General features: G+C 42.5%; 1 protein-coding gene across 1 annotated transcript in view; it reads right to left on the reverse strand.

Annotated features, from left to right (window-relative positions):
• Positions 1-22,002, reverse strand: part of KDR (kinase insert domain receptor) — a 46,988-nt gene that overhangs the window by 13,371 nt on the left and 11,615 nt on the right. The window contains exons 6-18 of the mRNA XM_083458007.1: positions 21,199-21,353; positions 20,024-20,198; positions 18,768-18,879; positions 17,954-18,117; positions 15,705-15,861; positions 12,100-12,223; positions 10,678-10,786; positions 8,746-9,090; positions 8,271-8,417; positions 6,788-6,919; positions 3,921-4,027; positions 3,345-3,480; positions 1,602-1,706 (exon numbers count right to left, since the gene is read on the reverse strand). Coding sequence (XP_083314133.1) covers positions 1,602-1,706; positions 3,345-3,480; positions 3,921-4,027; positions 6,788-6,919; positions 8,271-8,417; positions 8,746-9,090; positions 10,678-10,786; positions 12,100-12,223; positions 15,705-15,861; positions 17,954-18,117; positions 18,768-18,879; positions 20,024-20,198; positions 21,199-21,353 — 1,968 coding nt within the window. The remainder of the gene's footprint in view (positions 1-1,601; positions 1,707-3,344; positions 3,481-3,920; positions 4,028-6,787; positions 6,920-8,270; positions 8,418-8,745; positions 9,091-10,677; positions 10,787-12,099; positions 12,224-15,704; positions 15,862-17,953; positions 18,118-18,767; positions 18,880-20,023; positions 20,199-21,198; positions 21,354-22,002) is intronic.

The raw sequence follows: 22,002 nt of genomic DNA on the forward strand, positions 1-22,002 counted from the left end.
GGCTTCTTTATGACTAGTGAGCAAAATCTTGTGTGATCGAACTTAAAGCCTATGTTTATGAAAGCATTTCTATGAACCTAAGAAGGTGCCTTATATCAAATCAGACCACTGGTCCATGTAGTTCAGTGTTGTTTATATATTGACTAGTGAAATAGAGCTAGTGGCTCTATTTCCCTGGAAAATAGTGGTTCTATTCCCTCTTTTCCCTGGAAAAGACCCTGATGCTGGGAAAGATGGAGGGCACAAGGAGAAGGGGACGACAGAGGATGAGATGGTTGGACAGTGTTCTCGAAGCAACCAACATGAGTTTGACCAAACTGTAGGAGGCAGTGGAAGACAGGAGTGCCTGGTGTGCTCTGGTCCATGGGGTCACGAAGAGTCAGACACAACTAAATGACTAAACAACAACAATGGCTCTATAATTTTAGAGAAGAGTCTTTCAAAGCCCAGATTGGAGATGTAGGGGACTGAACCTGGGACTTTCTGAACAGGGGCATAGCGTGGGTTACCGGTGCCTCAGGGCAGAGCAAGTGTTGCACCCCCTGATGGACTAGGCAGTGGCCAGTCCCTTCGCCAGCCAGCATCTAATCAAGTGCACTTCTCCTTGCAAACTAGCCCCAACCTGGGAGCAGAGATAAGGCAAAGAGATGTGAAGCCAAGAGCGCTGCTGTGTCGCCTCACGCTCCTGTCCTTGCCACAAGGTGCTCTGGGCAATGCACGTGGCTCTGGCAGTGCTTTCCCGCCTTCCTCTTCCTTCCTCCCTCCCTCTCAGCCAGCCTAGGTCACATGCAGGCGTCCCTTTTCTGGCCACAAGGAGAAGGGGGAGAAGACACCCCAGCTCCAAAGACCCAGCCCAGGCACAGCTTGCCTCCCGGGAGTTCCAGTCTCAGTGAGGGACCCTGTCATGGGGGCACCTGGTTGAACCCCCTCGGAAATTTGCACCCAGGCCCCTGAGCCCCCCCTGCCCCTCCCTCATGCTATGCCACTGTTTCTGAATGCAAAACTCTTCCACAGAGCTACTGTGAGGGTCGGCTCCTTGCTTGAAGGAAGCCACAAGAGGGAGCAAGATAGTATTTTATCTTAGTTTAACAAAGAAAGCATAGTGCATTTAATGTGCTTAATGAAAATTTAACAGAGAATAGGCATAAACCAGGCTTCCTCAACCTCGGCCCTCCAGATGTTTTGAGACTACAATTCCTATCATCCCTGACCACTGGTCCTGCTAGCTAGGGATCATGGAAGTTGTAGGCCAAAAACATCTGGAGGGCCGAGGCTGAGGAAGCCTGGCATAAACAGTGGGCAGAAAGCATGTGTGGAGTTCAAAATATCTAACCAAGTTCAAAACAATCTAACAAACTGGGAAAAGAAACTCATTGCTTAATGGAAACAACTAATACAATAAAAAATGAATATACTGTACTCTCCCAATATTCTATTACTGTTATGAAAGCTTCTCACCCTCTAAGTGAGAAAAGATTGGCAAGTTTATATCTTGTAGCTATATCCAATAGCTACAACCAATTGAGGTCTTACAATGTCATCAACAAATGTTGATTGCCCAGAACATCCTTCATAGGTGAATTTTAGTTCTCGAGCCTCACCTTTAAGCATTTTGACTGCAACAGTCCGGCAGGTAGTCATTTTATCGATTCCAAATGCATCTGCTTCAATCACTTGGCCAAAGGCTCCCCGACCAAGCGGCTTACCTGGAGACAAAATTAAACAAAAAGATAATTTTTAAAAATATTTCTACTGTCCAAGCAATTGAAGGGAGCTGGCTACGTATTTAGCAAACAAGGCTGGTGGATTGCGCCGCAATGAAGGCAGAGAGCACCACAGCTATAAAGGGAGCAAACATAAAAGAAGAATCCTGCCTCCTCACATGTCATGTTACAGCAAAACATACACCTCAGTGTCGACCAACGTTTCTGGAAATGGCATCAAAACAAGAAGTCTAGAGCACAGGGTTCCTAATTGTGGTCTGTGGTCCACCAAGAAGAGTTTGGATTTGATATCCCGCTTTATCACTACCCGAAGGAGTCTCAAAGCGGCTAACATTCTCCTTTCCCTTCCTCCCCCACAACAAACACTCTGTGAGGTGAGTGGGGCTGAGAGACTTCAGAGAAGTGTGACTGGCCCAAGGTCACCCAGCAGCTGCATGTGGAGGAGCGGGGACGCGAACCTGGTTCACCAGATTACGAGTCTACCGCTCTTAACCACTACACCACCAATGGTCTGCAAGCTTCATTTAGAGGTGGCCCTTGACCTGTCTAGGGCTTTGCGGTTATAGAGAGAAGATGGCACACCTAGTAAATTAAATGCTCATATTCAGTGCTTTGTTTCCTAGAAAAGGAGGAAACTTCACTCACTGTGAAGTTGTTACAGTAAATTTCACACTTTTTAACCGAAAAGAGAGACTGCGTACCCTTGAGTACCCCCTGGGGGGGAGCACTGCTCCTATTGATTTTTAATTGTATTTTTATTGCTTCTTTTATTTCTTGAATTTTAATGCATACAACTTGAAATCCATGGAATTCAAATTATAACACAAAACATCCAATACATAAAAGCAGCCATAAAAATGCAATTTTTAAAAAATCAAACAGCATTGCATTGCAACTGCTACAAAAGGCAGAAAATCATTATGGGCTCTGACAAGACTATGTTTTAAAAAAAAAAGTTTGGGCACCACTAGGCTCAAGTGATTTTGTCTCTAGGCTGTTGAACTGGGGAACAGTAGGCAGCACAGTTCAAAAGAATCAGGGAAACTAGGCCCTCTAATTTGTAAGCATTGTTTCAGCACCCCAGAAGTGTGCCACTACGATGTTTACACTCTGTGACAATGGAATGTTACTTTGCATACACTTATGATTACTTCTTTTTAGAAAAAAATTACAAAAATATCTTGTGTTCCCAAGACCTGGTTGGAATCCAGTGCTGAGGTCTGGTTATGAAATTAAAGCCTAAGGAGTCTCCTGGGAAATTCCAACTCCACTCTAGGTATTTCTTGCAAACCTGAAAGTTTCAGCGCAAACATGGTGCTCCCCAGTGGATAGTGAACCAGGAGTTTCAAGCTCCAATCAGAGCACACAATGACCTCCATATTAGATATTAGGATAGCTCAGGTGGTTAGAATGTGGTGCCAATGTTGCAGGTTCGATCCCCGTGTAGGACAAGTTCTGTATTCCTGCATTGCAAGAGGTTGGACTAAATGACCCTCAGGGTCTTTTCCTATACAATTCCATGATTCTATCACGCATTTCCAAAACCAGCACTTAATTAAAGCAGCCTCTGATTTCAAGTTTAGAGGGACATTTCACTTGCTCATTTGTAACGAGACCCACCTAGCTTTAGCCTATCTCTGGGGAATTCCCATGTGTTGGCATCGTAAGGGAGACGTTCACATTGTTCATCCATAGGGACTTCATCAGGATCCATGATGATAGATAGGTAGCCAGTCTTTAGTTCTCCTCCATTGGCCTGAAAAAAATAAAAGCAGTAGTCGTGCAAATTAAATACAATTATCCTTACTGCTTGGGCAATGAGCGGTGGGTCACATTTACTGGCATTATGGATGTCTGGAACTTTTTTTGTTTTTTTGTCCACAGGAATGCAAGTATGCAGTTCCCCCCCAGAAACATCGCAGGGCATGTGCCCACAAATCATTGTTAATTACTTGCTTTATTAATTTCTGGAAAAGGTCTTCTTCTTTTTTTCCCCCTCCACCAAATGCCTGGTCAATTAAAAAGCACAATTTATGTGCCCTCAAATTCCAGGAAAGAATGTGATGGTACCAAGAGGAAAAAATGCGGCTGTTGATTTAAAGACAATGCAAGAAACAACACAAAAGAGTCCCCATCAGTTTTCATTTGCCATGCAAGATTGATGCCGATGGGACAGTGGGAGAATGGTTTCATTACCCGCTTAACGGTCCGGAGAATGATTACGAGGAGCAACCAGAAGAACATGGCAATTACCGCCGTTCCAACCAGAATAATGAGCTCGAGGTTCGTTTTCTCATCAGTGCCTGGGAAGAGACAATCGAACAGTTCATTGATAGTAGCCCAGAGCAGGTCATCAGCTGAAGTACTGAAAGAGGTTCCTTGTCTGAGAACAAAAATGTTAGGAGTCCAACACGTAGCAAGTCAACGAAGACAAAAATGTGTTAAAGGGAAAGTGTATGTAGGACACTTCAGTACACAGCACAAATCCCTCCATTGGAACCCGAGGTGAATTGACCGAAGAGCAGCCCATAATACTGGTCAGTCAAGGCATTCTCTGATTCATCTCCTCACTCTATGAAATAAACCAAGTTGTGCACACAGGTATGTGGTAATATTGGTCTCCCAGCAGGGAGTAAAGAACTGAGCAGATCCAGTCAAAGTTAAGCACTTTTAGTTGTAATCATATGTTCCTGCAGAAAGCCCTGGGATTTTAAAAGTGCTTTAATTTTGTTGGATTGTGCCTTTTGTCGCCAGATAAATTTTCCAAAATATGACTTATTTATACTCCTCTGAATGGATAGAAGCCAACAAGAAGTATTATATCAAGAAATGTTGGGTAACTAATAAGGAGGGATGAACAAATCTGCTTATTTCAGGTCTCTCAGTTTCTCATTTTTATTATCTTAAAATTTAGTTTTCCACACTTCTGCATCAATTTTATTTCCTTTTTTGAAAAATTCTCCATGAATTTCTCAACATTTCAGTGTGAATACTCCTAACATACATTTTTGACAATTATACACACATTTCTGCAAGGAATCTCTTGTAATAAAATGCATTTGCTTTCACCAACACATGCATTTAAACGTACACTTTATACATGTGGTTTTTGTCACCATTACTTGGCTGGAGAACTGAATGGCAAAATTCAGAAAAATGCAAATATTGAAGGACGGCTGAGTTTTGGAAAGTGCAAATTGGCTAAGTTTGCTTTTTTAAATGCAAACTGGAGTGAATTTATCTCCCATCCCTACTAGTAAGTGATCACTAGAAGCCAATGAGAAAGGTACCAGTAATCCCAGCTGGGCATGAGATTTTGTTAAATGAGGACTCAATTCCTAGAGGAAGACAGCGCTCCTTGGGAGTAAATGAATCAAGATCCCAGAAGGTTGAAGGCTGACCTCACCAGCATAGGAAACAGATGTAGGAGGCTCTATACAGATTACAAAGGAACTGGACCAGGTGTAAAGATTAGAAGGCCCAAGAGTTTCAGTATCTGATATAGTGTAAGACTCCATCTTAATATTTTCTTAGGATGCCAAAGTGCCTAAACTTGATTTTGTTATAGACAAGGTGCTATAGCTCAGGGAAGGTGATGTAGGTCCAATTCCCACCATCTTCAGGTAGAGCTGAGAAGATTCCTGCCTGCAACACTTAAAAACTGGTGCCTATCAATGTACACAAAACTAAGCTAGATGGCATGGCCCAGCAGTCTTAATTAAGTCAGCTTCTTATGGGGTAGAAGTTTACTCTGGCAAACACTGATTAAGCTTATCAGCACCAAAATGGTTCTGCAATCAACATCAAAAGAACTCATTTTTACCATGACGTTCACTCTTCACCCCATGGCTGTATATTTCAGCTCTTCCATCACGCAATCTGTGCCTCACATTGGTTTATTGTTTTAACATCAATCGACAGCCTGCGATGAGGCGGGTGATAAATTCCCTCATTCGAATCACTCTCTCACAATCACGTTTCAATTTCTACAAGCCAAAGTAGGCTACGCTCCAGCAAGTCATGTTTGTTGGATAACTGAAAGCACGTATTTACATGGAGGTCTATTTACAGGCACTTTCCATCCCACACAAAAAAAAAAAAGTCACATGGCACATCACTTCAATATCCTGCTGCGGACTGTAAGAATAACAGGATATAGCTTTGGATTGCTTGGTTAAAATAAAAATAAAAACAAAACCCTCAGCAGGTCATCACGCTGGGGCAAGGTTTCTTTCACTAGCTGACAACTCTTTTTTAAAAAAAAATGTGTCTAGGGGTGGCTTGTTAATATGCAAAACAAGAAATTTGATCAGAGATTTTAACAGAAGGGTGAGATCTTTGATGAGTGAATGTGATTCAGTGGAAATATTTATTTTAGGGGGACCACTTACACAAATGACTGCTCCTACAATTTACTTCAATGAAGTCAAAGGAGCCACTCAGATATCTTGTTGTGGTCTACCTAGCATCCTCCTAGTCTTTTCTATTTGGATTTTGACACCTCGGCTTACAGTGGTACCTTGGGTTAAGTACTTAATTTGTTCCGGAGGTCTGTTCTTAACCTGAAACTGTTCTTAACCTGAAGCACCACTTTAGCTAATGGGGCCTCCTGCTGCTGCCACGCCACCGGAGCACGATTTCTGTTCTCATCCTGAAGCAAAGTTCTTAACCCGAGGTAATATTTCTGGGTTAGCGGAGTCTTTAACCTGAAGCATATGTAGCCCGAGGTACCACTGTATTTGTTTCTTGGCTACCACACAGTTTCTAGTCTCCCTGACTGGTCTACAGTTCTTACAAGGTTGTTTCCCTTCAGCCCTGATTCCACTCAACAAACCACGTATGTCTCAGTGAGCTCAACGGTTTTCTGCAAGAAGAGCTTGCAACATATATTTACATTTAAGCCGGGAGGGAGAGGGCTATCGAGACCCTGCAATAATTGATTTTCTGTATTGACTAGATGATGTCTGAGGTACTGTCAAATTTTATGCTTCTATGAGAATAAAATATAAATGGAGCAGAAAGTAACACTTTGCGAAACCCAGAGACCCATGGTTCATACCAACCTTCTACTTCAAAAAATGCAGCTGCTTTTGAACAGCCCAGGATATTACAAGCATGGCAAGTGTAGAGGCCTTCATCTTCTTTCCTCACCCTCCGTATGGTGAGAGTTCTGTTCCCATCTTTCAAAACAATACCTTATTTAAAAAAAAGAAGACACAGATACAAACGTTTCTTTCATTGCCTTTGTTAATTTGACTTGGTCTTTGTTCTTCAGACAAAGACGCCGATAAACGTGGAATTTTGCAAGGGTTTTCTTATCTTTCACGAGGCGCGTACAGAAGCTCTGTACTTTGTACACTCCAAACCCCCACTTTGACTCTTCCATCCAGTCATGAGCCTCATTTAATCTCAACCAGAGCTCACCAGGATTAAGCCCCAGAACCTGCTTTCAGTGATAAGGATTAGCCAACCACCCCAATGATAAAGAGGGGAGTTCCTCTGACAATGTGAGCAAGGAAAGCCTAACCACACATTTGGCATTAGGAAAGGGCTTTCAGATCAAAGGGCATGTCTTCAGCACAGGCAAGAGCTCTCTCTATATATATTCCCTTTGGTTAATTTTACAGTGGCTGGATGGAATTTGATTATCAAGGCCGACCCTACCATTAGACAGTGAGACAATTGCATCAGGTGACAGATGCTGGGAGCCAGCAGTGGCAGCTCCCCACTTTCCCGAATTCCCCTGATCAGGGGCATTCAGCCCCTAAAGTAGCCTGCTTGTCCTCAAGTGCACTGGAGGACATTATGCCATTGCATTATGACAGTCCAGGCAACTGAAATGGGGTGGGGAGCATGTTGCCCTTTGCCTCAGGCAGCCAAATGTATTGTGCCAGCCCTGATCTACCTGCAGAATTCCCCATATCCAGCGCACTTATAAAGCTCTCTAAGAACCAAAGAAAAGCCTTGCTGGACCTACCAAGCCCAGCTCTGTTTCTTATGATGGCCAACCAAATGCCCATGGGAAACCCAAAAGCAGAATAGGAGGCCAATGGTCCTCTCCCACTGTCATTCTGGGATGCAGAGGCATGATGCATTTGATCCTCAAAGCAATATAGGGCCATGGCGACTAATATTGAAACGAATGTGCACAGATGTTTCAAAACCAATCTAATCAGGTTAGTTGAATGCATGCACAGGGTCCTCCACTGTACACACTGAAGGGTCTGTTGGCAGAATCAGAAACCCTTCCTCTGCTGGGTTCTGAGCACACAGACAGAGCCCTCTGTGCACATAACTGTATGCATGGAGATCTTTGTCCAGGGGTTCAGCGCATATGTGTAGATTGGGGGCAGAGCCTAAAGCCACAACGCCAATGCTCATTCACCAAAGCAACAGGTATGGTAAAAATAAAGGCTGATAAAAGTAATAGTGTGTCCCACCAAATATCAGGAGCACAGAAAGCACATTATGCAAAATGTACCTCTTGGTCAAGGAATAAATTAGGAATGACAAGGGTTAGCCACAGGACAGAACACACGGCCTCACCTGAATCTTCAACAAGGGTTACGTTGTTTTTAAACCATGCGATGAGTGGAGAAGGAATTCCATTTGCTACACAAGATACTTCTATAGTTTCACCAATATTTGTTGTTTGATTCTCAGGGTTTCGGGTGATTGCAGGTGCCACTGGTTCTGTTGCGGTGGTGGGGGATAAAAAATTCAGGATTTTAAAATGCAACTTATGAATTACAATTCTGAAGCAGCTGGTAAGTCATGGTACTGTTGGAGCACGAGCTACAAAATGAACATCTATAGCAGACTGGACTTTTGCACTTCCCAACTATTATCAAAATACAATTTAAAATGAATTATTTTGAGGGCGAGGCAATACATTTGAATGTTTAAACTAACGTTTTTATGCGGATTTCAAAACCTATAGATTAATCTGGAATTGAGCTATTATGACTAAACTCATAAAAATTAGTCACAATCATGACACAAGAGAGTTTCCATGGGTTACCTTGAATAGCGAGGTGTTTGACAAGGCAGTGCCGTGTTTTGGTCTTTTTGTCCTGGGCTATGCACACATAATCCCCGCTGTCCTGGAGAGAAACATTACGGAGCATGAGTTCCATGGTGATGTTCTCTCCATTGGCTCTCGCAACTGTGGCATTCAGCTTCTGCAGAGCGTCCAGGTTCTTGCAAACAGGCAAAGGCAGCCTGCCAAGCCGCACCATGGAAGCGCGAGGACTCAGCTTAAACCAAGTCAGGTTTTCAAAAGTGAACTTGTCTGCCATACACTGCAAGGAGACATTGTGCTTCTCAGTTGGCTGACTCTTAGGCTGGAGGTTAATTTCAAGTCCTCCTGCGAACACAAATGGAGGAACTGGGATCAGTCATGCTGAGAAACATTTTGTATTGAGATGTGCAGCTAACACTTTCATTCTGGAAGTGGCTAAACTTCAATTTTCAGCTCATTACTATATTTATTTTAATTGTGTCTATACTGCTTAATCATCCAAACCTCTAAGCAGTTTTCTTAAAGCAATATAAAATAGACATTAAACTACCAATAAAATCAGATGCTAAAAAGAAGATGAGCTAAAAAAATAATAATGTAAATATAAGTAAAATCAACCGCTTTTAAAGGATATGCATAATAAAAAAAATGGCAATCAATGAAAACAATACAGTGAATGAATCTTCACAATATGAATTGCCTAATATGATTGGTTTGTATTGGTGCTGACACAAAGCAATCCAAACTCAAAACAAAAAATACCTGCTAACAGAATGCCCACTGATTGTCATTTGGAAAAGACTGATTGATTGAATCAAATGCTGAGGAAATCTAACATTCTCCTCTGTACTCATTAATGAATAGTGTAGTACCCAAATCAGTCGAAATGGATTTGCCCTTCCACCACAGTGTTTGTGAGAAGACTACATGTAAAGACAGACAACCACATACTTCTAATCAGGCTCCACCCCTTGGTAACTCCAATCATCAGATCTTTCCTACCTCACACAAAGGCCTGGTATGAATGCAACAATAAGCAATGTCTGGGGATTGTCCACCCTGCTCTCCTCCTTTAACCCATGAGGAGATGGGAAGCTTTTGATTCCCATTTCAATGAACCACAGTTAATAGCACTCTACCTCTGAACTCTAAACTGTGTTAAACCTTAACTATGGTTAGTTAAGACTAACTGCAGTTTGTCTGAGTTAGGATATGATACCTAACTGTGGCTGTTTTAAAACAGATGTGAATGCTTCCAAACTCCTCTTCCTGGACACGCCAGAGGAATAAAGGGGAGAAGGGGATGGCATGAGCATGAGTTTTGCTGCTGATCGTTTCCATAACGATAAACTATGACTTATCATTCTGTCCAAAGTGGGCAGTGACTGAATTCCTCTCTGGGGAGAAAGGGACAACTGGATCCATGGTCAGCACTGACTATAGCATTCCTGGACTTGGCAGTATATCAGAGATACTGCTTGGGTCAGATCCAATCCTGTTCTACCTCTGCATCTGTACCATGGATAATTTAGGAGTAAAAATCGGTTTCCAATCCTGGATTACTCTCACTGAAGTTACGCCAGCTTTAACATGATGGCTCATATAAAAGCGCCGTTCAAAATCATAATTTTAGTTGACGTTTCACATCAGAATAGGAAGTGAGTGCTCAAAGTTCGGTTTCCATCTTAAAAGAGTAAAAATGATCCTAAAGACAAACAGCACTTCCACAGAACCATTCTAGGATATCATTATTTTTAAAGGAAATCGTAAATAGCACAAGTTTCAAAAGAAAATCTAGTGCAAACGTTGAACATCCCTGCACATATCCTAGCCGTCTTACATATATTTAGGAGACATTTTTATTTTCCTGCAGCATTAATGAAACACATATCCGTTTTGCAAACGGCAACACAATCATTGAGCTATACTTACTGGTAACATGAAAGGAAATGACCCTCTCGCCTTCTCCAACTTTGTTACTAGCCACACATCTGTACAAAGCAGATACATTTGCTGCTTGAATTGTGAGGGTGCTTACAGTCTACAAGAGAACAAGTCGAGCCGTTACATACCTCACAGGCACTAAAGGATTTGGTTAAATCTCACACAGTAAGTCAGCCGAATATATCACCATGGAGCTATAGGCTATCGTAAATCCCAAGGCAACACAGCCAAACCATAGTTTTAGGTATCTGAAGCTTCCTTGCCCAGCTGGTCACCCATTTTGGCAAACAAAAGTGAAACTGTTTAACCTTCCTAAACCATCTTCCTACAATGGCCAACACAGATCTTGTTGTCAGTACAGATATTGAACCAAGTAAAACTGAAAATAGACAACTTTCTCCAGCATTCTTTCTGTGATATGATGGTCATCACTAAGCTTATTTATACCAAAGTCTTCAACAAAATGTACTGCCTTCTTAGGATTTCAGCCATAAACGTCAACCCTAATCACACTTAGGGAGAGGTCTGTAAGTTCACTGGTAGAGGATCTGCTTTGCATGAAAAAGGTCCCAGGGTGAATCCCAGGCATCTTCAGATAGGACAGGGAAGTCCTGGAGAGGCACTGCCAATCAATGTGGACAATACTGAGCTAGGTAGACCAATGGTCTAACTCAGTACATGGCAGCTTCCTATGTTCCTTGAGGGTTCTTAATTCACTCACAGGAGCACAGACAGAGCAGGAAAAGGAAAGGAGCAAAGCAGCTGCAATCTCCTATTCAGGAACCACCACTTTCACACTACGTCTTAGCATTACATGTGTGAGCCTGGTCAATGGGAAGAGGCCTAGGATTGTGCTGTTAAGCCTTCCAAGGAAGGGTCAAATGCCGTTTATCATAGTTCCGCATGCAGTAAGCTGCAGTTAAATCACTTTGAAATCCCTCCTGCCATGATTTAAACATTTCCACCTCCGAAGGCTTTTATAATTTGCAATTCTAATTCTAATTTGTAATTGTATTTACCTTGTCTTCCCCCAATTTGTTTGCTCATTTTTATCGTGCATTTCAAAGCATGTGTCTGTGTCGACACATTTTAGGGATTTATATTAAAATATTACAGGTGCAATCCTCTGCATGCTTACTTGTGAACAAGTTCCACTGAACTTAATGGGATGTACTTCGGAGTAAATACACACAAGATCACGAGGTATGCCACTATCAGTCCCATTTTACAGGTGAAAAATTGAGGCTGAAAGAGAGAACCTGAGGCCACCTTGACATATAACAGGGCTGGGATTTACACCAAGTCTCCATTGTCCAAGTCTCCCTCACTGGACCACACGGCTCTCATTTTCATGACCACACTCCTTCATATTCTGTATTTCAAACACAAGCTAGATAATGACTGCCTCACCTTCATTTTCCCTGCAATAGCGACAAACTGTGTTTTTTCTGTTTCAATCCGATTTCCACCTCTTCTGTCGTTTATGTCTTTCCACTTCTTACAGGCGTAAGGATTGTTCCCCAGTCCAGCTTGGCTGAGTGGAAAAGAACACATAAACAAACATGACCCTTCAAGTTTCCGTTCGTTCGTATCGACAAATGCCCAAGATGTAAGCCCATAAGGTAGAGACAGGTACATCAGGCACCAGGGCAGAACTTTCTGATACTGCAGGCTTGGATTACAGGCCACTAGACTCCCTATGAAAGCTGTGAAGGAGGAGTGAGAAATGAACATCAGTCCCTCTTATATTGAACTCAGGTGGCTGAGTGTCAACAAGACAGGAGCCATAACGGAGCTGATAAGAAATAAGAGGGGTGGATCAGCATGGTCAGGTGAACTCTGGAGTAAGCAACAAAGGGAGTACCATACTCAAAAAGAACAGCGAATTGAGGCCTTAGCTAGACCAGTGGCTTCCTAGGACCATGGACTGTTGAGTGTCCATTTGAAAAGAAAACCCCCCAACTGGAGGAAGGGTGATTCCCATCTAGCTTCAAGTGGTGGGTCGGGACCCATTAGCCAGTCACAGCGTGATGCAGGAACATTAGTTTACTATGGGAGAATATTAAGAAATGGGTCCCCAAATGCATGTTTGGGTTAAAAGTGCATCCTGGGTCTTAAAAGGTTGAAGATACCTGGCTTACAATTTCTTGAAGGAGGGCCCAGGCTGGCTGACCGGCCTCCTGAACAGAAGTTCTTCTACACAGGAGGAGAGGATACACCACAACTTTTTGTTGCAGATCCTATTTGTAATAAAGAAGATCTCAAACTATATATTCAACCTCCCAAGATGTTGCTGCTGGTATAAGAATAGAAATTCCCAGGGCCTAGACTAGAGGTAAAGTCCCACATGAGACCACTAACTAGGTCAATTCAATCAGGATACTGATGGGAGGGCAAGAAGCTATTCTGGAAACAAACGTTGATTCATAACTTTGACAATTTGAGTTGATTCCGTTCTAAAGGCAGACAGAGAGCAGCAGAGAAATTACTGGATTCCTTAAAGTATTTCTTTAGGATTCTGGGCCTTGTGCAGGAAATAACTAGCACCAAAGGAAGAAGATAGTGGAAGTCGTTTTTTAAAACAACAACAGGAAAGCTGACTCCTTTTTCTTTCTTTCTTGAAAAAATAATAATAATCCGAAAGGAAGTCTGGCCTTGTGTGAAGCTCAGATAAGGGAAGTGGAGTGGCCCTTGGTCAGAAGCTCTTTCTATCATCCCCAACATCAATCAAGGCACTTCCTCTGAGATGCCCTTTTGCAGAGATAAGGCACAGTGTCGAATTCAGCAGAGGGTCGCCATAAGGGAAATCAGAGCAAGAAAACAGACAGATTCGTCACGAGTACAAACAACAACAACAAAATTGCGAGTTAGCTGTTGTCCAGAGTTAAAATCCTATACTGCATAAATACAATTAACCGTAATCCTATAGACATTTACCTCGGACTAAGTCCCAGGGAGCGTAATTACTTCAGAGTACATATATATATATATATATATATATATATATATATATATGATTACACTATTAAATAGAATGCATTACTGTAGCCAGACCCTCCAAGTGTCCCTATTTTCCAGGGATGTCCCAGATTTACAGAAGCCGTCCCGGTTTATGATTTGATCCCAGAATGTCCCACTTTTCCTTAAGATGTCCCTATTTTCATTGGAGAAATGTTGGAGGATATGGAGTTATCCAACCTCTGAGCCGTCTGAAGGCAATCCAGTATAGGGAAGGTTTTTTAAAATGTTTATATATATGTTGGAAGCGGCTCAGAGTGGTTGGGGCAACCCAGTAAGAAGTGTGGGATATAAATAGTAAAATTTTCATTATGGAATGGGACGACCCTATTTTCATCAGAGAAATGTTGGAGGGTTTGCCGTAGCCCAAGAGGACTGTTGGGTAAGCATAAGAGTTCTGCTTATTAAATGCTAACAGCATTGCTCAGGAACTCTAAGAAGCCACATACAAAAATCAGTGTAGTTTAGAAATAAATGCTTAACAAGAGTTTTGAAAGGTTCAGCCTGCCATCTTGATTCAAATGGTTTTCCATTGTATCCAAACAGACAACAATCCACGCCTTGATCTCAGGAACCATCATGCAAAATTTGGTTATGATACCGTAAGAAGTGTCCAAACACACAGGGAACAAACAACTTTCCTAAATATTTAGTAGCTTTTTATCTTTTTAAAACAATTGTTTTGTGGGTTTTATACTGTCAGCCATCTTGAGCAACTTTGTACAGAAGGCTGGGATATATATAGCTCAGCTTAAAACAAGCAAACAAATAATCCTAACAGTACACTAAGCCATCAGTTAAAAATAATACTTCCCAAACTTAACAGAGAAGCATGTGATAAATAGATACTCATTTAGAGACTCCTGTGATGCATGATTTGCCCTTGAGAGTGAAAATATTTGGGTGTTTAGCTGCCTGTGTTGCTGGAACCAATTCCCAAGTGCTTCACATTCACAGAGTCATAAAGGAGCTGGAGGAAGTTGTGTCGACTGCCAGGAAGGGGTGGAAATGAATATTTTTATACAGCCTCTGCTCTTCCTCCAGTCTAGCCCAAAGTTAGGTTTTACTTTCCCACTTCACTGCACCAAAGAGCTATTTCAGTGAATAAGGTACAGCAAAATAAATTGAAAGAAACATCTTTGGCCAGAAGTCAGGGCTGTGTGCATTCTAGGGATGAGGATAAATAGGAGGTGAGAATTTGGATTTCACCAGACACTGTGGTTAGAGTGAAACCTGAAGCAGATGAAAGAAGAGGCTCACTAAAGAAGAGGAATGAAGAATGCACCAACCCAACACTCACTGTGACTTGCTTTCCTAGCTAGAAACCATGATATCCTCGCATGTCTGAATTAGGCCGCTGATGCAGGTAATAATGCCCAATGAAATTTGGGGAGCCAGAGATAGGTAACATGCTAACACTGCCAGCGCTTCTCAGAGATTTCTGATTTGGCATACAGATAGCATTCCAAGAGAGAGCACTCTCAGCTGATCTTATGGATTGTTATAAAGGGATAAGGCAGCCTCTTTGGCACACTGGATCCAAACCAGAAAAAATAGATAGTAAAGGGACCCCTGACCACTAGGTCCAGTTGTGGCCGACTCTGGGGTTGCGGCACTCATCTCGCTTTATTGGCCGAGGGAGCTGGCATACAGCTTCCGGGTCATGTGGCCAGCATGAATAAGCCGCTTCTGGCGAACCAGAGCAGTGCATGAAAACGCTGTTTACCTTCCCACCGGAGCGGTACCTATTTATCTACTTGCACTTTGATGTGCTTTCGAACTGCTAGGTTGGCAGGAGCAGGGACCGAGCAACAGGAGCTCACCCCGTCACAGGGATTCGAACCGCCAACCTTCTGATCGGCAAGTCCTAGGCTCTGTGGTTAACCCACAGCGCCACCCGCGTCCCTTAGATACTAAAGTAGTTGGACCCTTTTTAGAGAGTCTCCAAGCAATACCAACTTTAGGGTTGAATCAATGGCAAGTTGTGTTGTACTTACTGTGGGTTGAAAGTACATTCTTCCTCAAACTGCCAGTACCACTGAATCCTGGCCACGGCTGGAACAGCGTATACCGTACATGTTATGGCTTGGGTGGAACCATACTTATATGAATCCACAGGAGCTAGAAGTGCATTCTCCCCAATTTGAGGTGGAACTGCAGGAGAAAAAGATAGGCAATTACAGATAGGCACGCAGTTACGAAAGAGGGGAAGAGTGTTCTTCAAAACACAGGACACAAAACTACCATCACTGTTTGACAATAACCCAAGGGATAAAGGTAAAGGGGCCCCTGACTATTAGGTCCAGTCATGACCAACTCTTGAGTTGCAGCGCTAATCTCACTTTATTGGCCGAGGGAGCCGGCGTACAGCTTCCGGGTCATGTGGCCAGCATGACTAAACCGCTTCTGGCGAACCAGAGCAGCACATGGAAACGCCGTTTACCTTCCCACCGGAGCGGTACCTATTTATCCACTTGCACTTTGACATGCTTTCGAACTGCTAGGTTGGCAGGAGCAGGGACCGAGCAACGGGAGCTCACCCCATCGTGAGGATTCGAACCACCGACCTTCTGATCAGCAAGCCCTAGGCTCTGTGGTTTAGACCACAGCGCCACCCGTGTCCCTCTAACCCAAGGGATACTATTGTGCTAAAAAAAAATGGATACTTTTGATGCAGCAGGCAGAAATATTTCCTGAGCAGCCAAATGAAGGGGGAATTTGAGGAGGTGAGACTGAATGGGGCAGTTGGGGGGTGTCAGGAAGGATGGGCGAGACACAGGAGGACAGCAGGGGAAGGACACGCGATGTGCGGAAGTCAGGGAGAGCAACGAAGACAGGAAAAGAGCAGGACACAAAGGCAACTCCTACATACACACACAGAGTGCGATGGAAAAAATAATCTTTTTGTGAAACAACTGGATAATCAAAAGTCTTCCAAATAAATAAACTGAGGTGGATGTTGGAGTCAAGCAAAATAAGCGCAATGGATGGCAGCCCACCTGGGGTTTGAGAGACCAACAGCTTTTGTTGCCTGTCTGAGGCAACACAAAGAGAGGTGTGGTGAAAAAATAGAATAAGAGAAGGCTTACTGAGTCAATGATTTGGCACCCAACACTACTGCCAATGTGATACTGGGCACAGTTTAAGGATCTGCTTTTAGCAACTTGGAACCCAACTTGCCCACTGTATCTCTGGCAACTGTGCTCATCAGATGGGGCACTGCTGAGAGTACCAGATGCCCCAGAAGTGTGCTTTAGCTTGTACTAGAAACTGGGATTTTGTGTAGCAGTTCCAGCTCTCACAAATCAGCTACCAGCCAAAATTAGACTGGTGCCCAGCACGATGTTTTGACACCCAATTGATGAGTTTTTCGTTGTTGTTCAGAAGAGCTTTCTCTGAGGTGTAAACCGTGTCGTTTATAGAAGATCAATTTTATATCTGACAAAATTGTTTTGCTGCTTATAGAGTTTGTTTAACAGATTAGAGTTTACGTTTCTGGGTTTTTATTCTGTTCTGTACACCATGTACACTGCTTTGGTAGCTTTAGCCTGTGAAGTGGGGCTATAAATGTGTTTAATAAATAAATGAAACTGGATTGCTGTGTTTAGAACCACTCTAGAAAATGTGTTAAAGGGATGGTTATTTTTATATATATGTATGTTGCTGTTCCCCCTCCCCCAGGTGGGGAAGAGGGGAAAATTAGTTCGCTCTGCACTTTAATGCAAATCTACCTAATTTACACTTCCCCAAACAATGTGTGAACCAAAGTGCCACTATTCTTTGAAATACACACTTCTCCACCCCCCAAAAAAGGTAGAAAAATCCTATTAGGATTACTAATGCACAAAAAAATGCATATATTTGAGGAAATAGCATACAAAAATTATTTGCATTAGAGGAAATTGCTTAGGAAAAAATGAATTAGGCAAAATTTCATGCAAAAATTATATATTAAGGGAAATGCATGCCAAACAATTGATTGGGGGTGGTAGAGAAACAGAGAGAAATCAAAATTAAGAGCTGCATCCATCTCTGTCTTAGGGTAATAATGATTGGCAGCCACAGCTCTGCATTCTGAGGGGCACCATTCCAACTTTTTGACCTATCAAGACATGCACATAAAAGCCCCTCCCCACAGCACCTGATGTAAACAGAGCAAGCCCACGCATTGGCAGCTTGTCATCGACTTTAGTGGAGGCAGAATTTCCCTCTGAAGAAAACAAAGATTTAGGAGAGATGAATTTACCATTCACAACCAGATGAAAGGTGTGCTTCTCTTGCTCTTTGTTAATGGGATTGGTCAGAATGATGGTATAATTCCCAGCATCTCTCTCGCTCACTTCGGTGATTGTCAAGGAGTAACCGAGTTTAAGTGTTCGATTTGCAGCTATGGGTTTTCCGTTTTTATACCTGCAAACAAAGAAACAAAGACGTAAGTGTTTGCTTGGTGGGCTTTAAAAATAGAATGTAATTAGGCAGAATAGATTTACTGAATTATTTCATTGTAAGAATACTTGTCCACCTTTCATAAGGTTGAGTTACAACATTATTAAATAGAGTTATAAAAACATACGAAACAATTACAATTATAAAAACCAGTAAGCTGCATAAAACCATTATAATGAGCAAACAGTATAGAGTTATCAAAAGGAGGTGGATTCTAGAAAGCTAAATATCTTAACTATCAAAGGTCAGGTTAAAAGCCTCTGTTGATATCCTACATTTTTTCAGGAGATCTCAGGGATAAAGTATCAAAGAAACTCTTTATTCTTATAGTAGTCCTGCAAGGTAGGATTATTCATCATGGCTCAATGGGGATTCTCACATCCATGTGTCCTACTTTATAGAAGACAGTCCTCTATTTGGAAAGCTTTGCATTTAGATGTATGTATGTATGTATGTATGTATTTGTTCATTCATTCCATAAAATTTATATACTGCTTGATTGTAAAAATGAACAAAAAACCATCAAAGCAGTGTCTTCTCTTGGACAATGTATATCCAGAGGCATTATCCAATTTTGGCTCTCTTGTTATAGAAAAACCTGCTCCAATTCTTACCATTTTGCATCTGGAGGTGGGTACCCTTTGAATATCACAGGAATCTTAGCCGGCTCGTTCAGTCTTGTCTCCACCAAAGATTGCATTCTGCCCGTAATGATGAAAGGTTTTTCTGTCGGAATTTAAGAAGGCAGCAAGAGTTTTTAGATAGCAGATTTCTTCTTTTCCTGAAGTAGAGGTTTTCTGACTGTACGTAGATTTTTTTAAAAATTGAGACTAATGGTAACCTCTATTGAACAAGAGGAACCTTCTGTACTCTGGAAGCCCAACACAATTGTCCTAATATGCCTTTCTCAACACCTGCTCTGCATCATTGGCAGCCATGGGGGAGTGCCATGACATCACAGCATGCATTTCCTTATTCATTACACAGGGGAGAGAAGGAGGAACTAAGGAATTTGTCCAGGTGTATCTTGCAAGGTTCCATATCATCCCACTGTGCGTTTTTGAAGATATTTAAACATTTAGAACAGAATCTTACTCAAAGAAAGTCCACTTAAATTAACTGAGGTCCATTAATTTTAATGGAGCTATTCTGATCTTTATTAAATACAACCCTCGGTATCGTCCAGAATTTTGGGTCTGCTTCTCCTGTTCATTTCAACCATGCATGGCAGCGGTGACAACAATAGTTGGCTGAGTAAAGGTGAATAAACAGGGATTGGCTTCAATTGGAAAACAACCCCCAATTGTTCCTTTACAACTATGGCCTTGCCATACACATTAGGTGTGCATGACTGTCAGTGAGATGGTCTGGTGGACTAACTTGACCCAGTGGACAGGGGTTCTCCATGCTGAGCCTATAGGATTGTACTTTACATCTCCATTGTTTCCAGCTCATTCGCCTCCAAAAACAAAGCAGCGTAATTATAAAAGATTGAGGAAATCCTTGGACTTTGGTTTAATAGCTGTCTCAATCAGCATAGTGGTCCTGCTCACCTCAGGTCAGCTGTGTCACCTACTGTTTACCAAGAGGCAGAAGGGGAGGCTAGCAAGTTCAGCACAGCGCAAACATGCCAGCAGAGCCAATCTGGTCTCCCGCCAATGTGTTTGCACCGCATCGACCTTGCTGTCAACTCATCCCTTCCTCTTCTACCTGCCAGCAGCGACTCAACCAGCTAGAGATCAGGCGAGTGCTGCCACCCCAACATGTTGTTTTTTACTGGTCTTGATTTTACTGTGGTTTATTTAAATCAGAGTCTCTTCTCCCTCAGAATCTTCTTTGCACAAGTATCAAATCCAGGGGGGTGCCTTACCGTGGACGATGACATAAATACTGTTTTCCTTAGTCATACTGCTGCTGGAGGCGGTGCAGCTGTATTGACCGCCATCATTTACGGTCACGTGGTCTATGGTGAGAGTGCTCACAAACGTCTTCTTCCCTTCGCTACCAGTTGAGGTCTTTGCATCCCTGATTACAGCATGGCTTTTCTGTAACGGAGTTCAAAGGGATTGATTTCAACATCACCTCTTTAGCCTCCTCTCACCCATGTAACATAAAATGTAGACGATGTTTTTCTACGTTGAACAGATGGGATGGACGATAGGGCTCCTGTGCCTTTATAGACAGATCTGTAAACAGCTACTCACCCGGGTGAACAAAGATTGTTCCCAGAGGAGTAGGTATGGATGCTTTTGCAATCTGGATAAAAATGGGTTTCCTGTTGGCATGCCACTAATGATTTATATTGGAAATGCATACCCAGGTGGACTGGCAACACCAGTAACTTTTGTGAACTTACTGCTACCACCATTTGACAACTGTGCAGGAAGACCAGATTTCTGTAGAAGGTACTATGTTTGAACATCTGCACTTGTGGGGGGGAAATGGCCTCAACAGCTATTAAACAACTATGAAACATGTCCTCTTTTGCATCTGGTTGCCCTTATTCTTAGCACCATGTGCTTTTCTGAATATATCTTCTCCAGCAATATGATGGAGCACTATGTTAGTAGGAATTATTGGCTACCCTCAGGAAGGAAAGGAATTCCTAGCATTACTGGTGCCGCTGAGAAGAAGACAGCAATGGAGGAAGGACGTGAATCAGCCATCCCTGTATGAGTGTGTGGTGGCTGCCGACTGTCTAGCTGTCTCTGGCATGGGTACAGACTGATGATGTCAACAGAGCAGCTGATGATGTCAACAAAGCAGCTAGCCAGTTACCAACCGCACACTTGCATGGGGCTGGCTGAGGTGCTCCACAGCTTCCACTGAGGAGGGCAGTCATTCCTCCCACCACGATCCTAAGGCAATTCCTACTAGAAAATGCTTCAGTGACTGCCGCTAAGTTACACACAAATCATCCCAAAGTTGGGAGCTCTAACGTATCATTGTTATCCATGCATTTCTGAGAGCTAGGCAGCAACAACGCAAAGGACCGGCAATCCTTCGGGCTTCAATCCACGAGTTTTATCTTTAAAGGGAAGCTACCTTGCTTGCTGTCGTCCTGCTTGATGGATAGGCCCATGCAAACACGATTGCCACGTTCAGCTCGGTCCTTGCGGTGCAGTTTAGCGTTAACTTCTCCCCTGCAGCCAGCTCCACCTGGTGAGGAGGGCTCATAATAAGGTCATGAATTTTATATCCTGAGTAGAAAAGGGGGAAATGAAGGAATAACAAGTTGAACCAAAGCCACATTGTAAAACTGTCTCCATTTTGGGAGGCAACCAAAACAGTGAAATTTCAGATAAATGAGGGAGTTTCGGAAGTGGGGCCTGGATTGATCTTACTGCTGATTATTTTCAGTTACACTCAGAGAGGACACACTGAAATAAATGCACTTGACTAAGTTTGTGGATTTCAGTGGGTCTTCTTTGAGTATGGTAAGTTTGATATCACCCAGCAAATCCAATTGGCCATAAAATCGTACAAGGCTCACTTCCCAAAGCTACCACTCTGCCCACCTGCCACACACCTGGTGTCATAATTACACCAGGAACTCATTTTTGCCTCCATGGTTTAAAACCATGTGCCCTGACAGAGCACTTGCAAAGCAGAGTGCATAGGCCTTTGCTTTGATAATAATTTTTATTAATTTTCAATTACCATCCAATAATAGCCTCATTATAATAATACCAAATTATAATGCAATTACTAATACCAATCATTCAAATACCGAATTGATGGTTTGAATATTTTCTTTATTTCTGTGTTCCAAAATCTTATTTATTTCAATTACATTCCCTTATGCAACATAATACATAATCCCTTATACAACAACTGCAACATTAATAA

The sequence above is a fragment of the Podarcis tiliguerta genome (genome assembly GCF_965153285.1).
Source record: "Podarcis tiliguerta genome assembly, chromosome: 9".
Classification (NCBI taxonomy): Eukaryota; Metazoa; Chordata; class Lepidosauria; order Squamata; family Lacertidae; genus Podarcis; species Podarcis tiliguerta.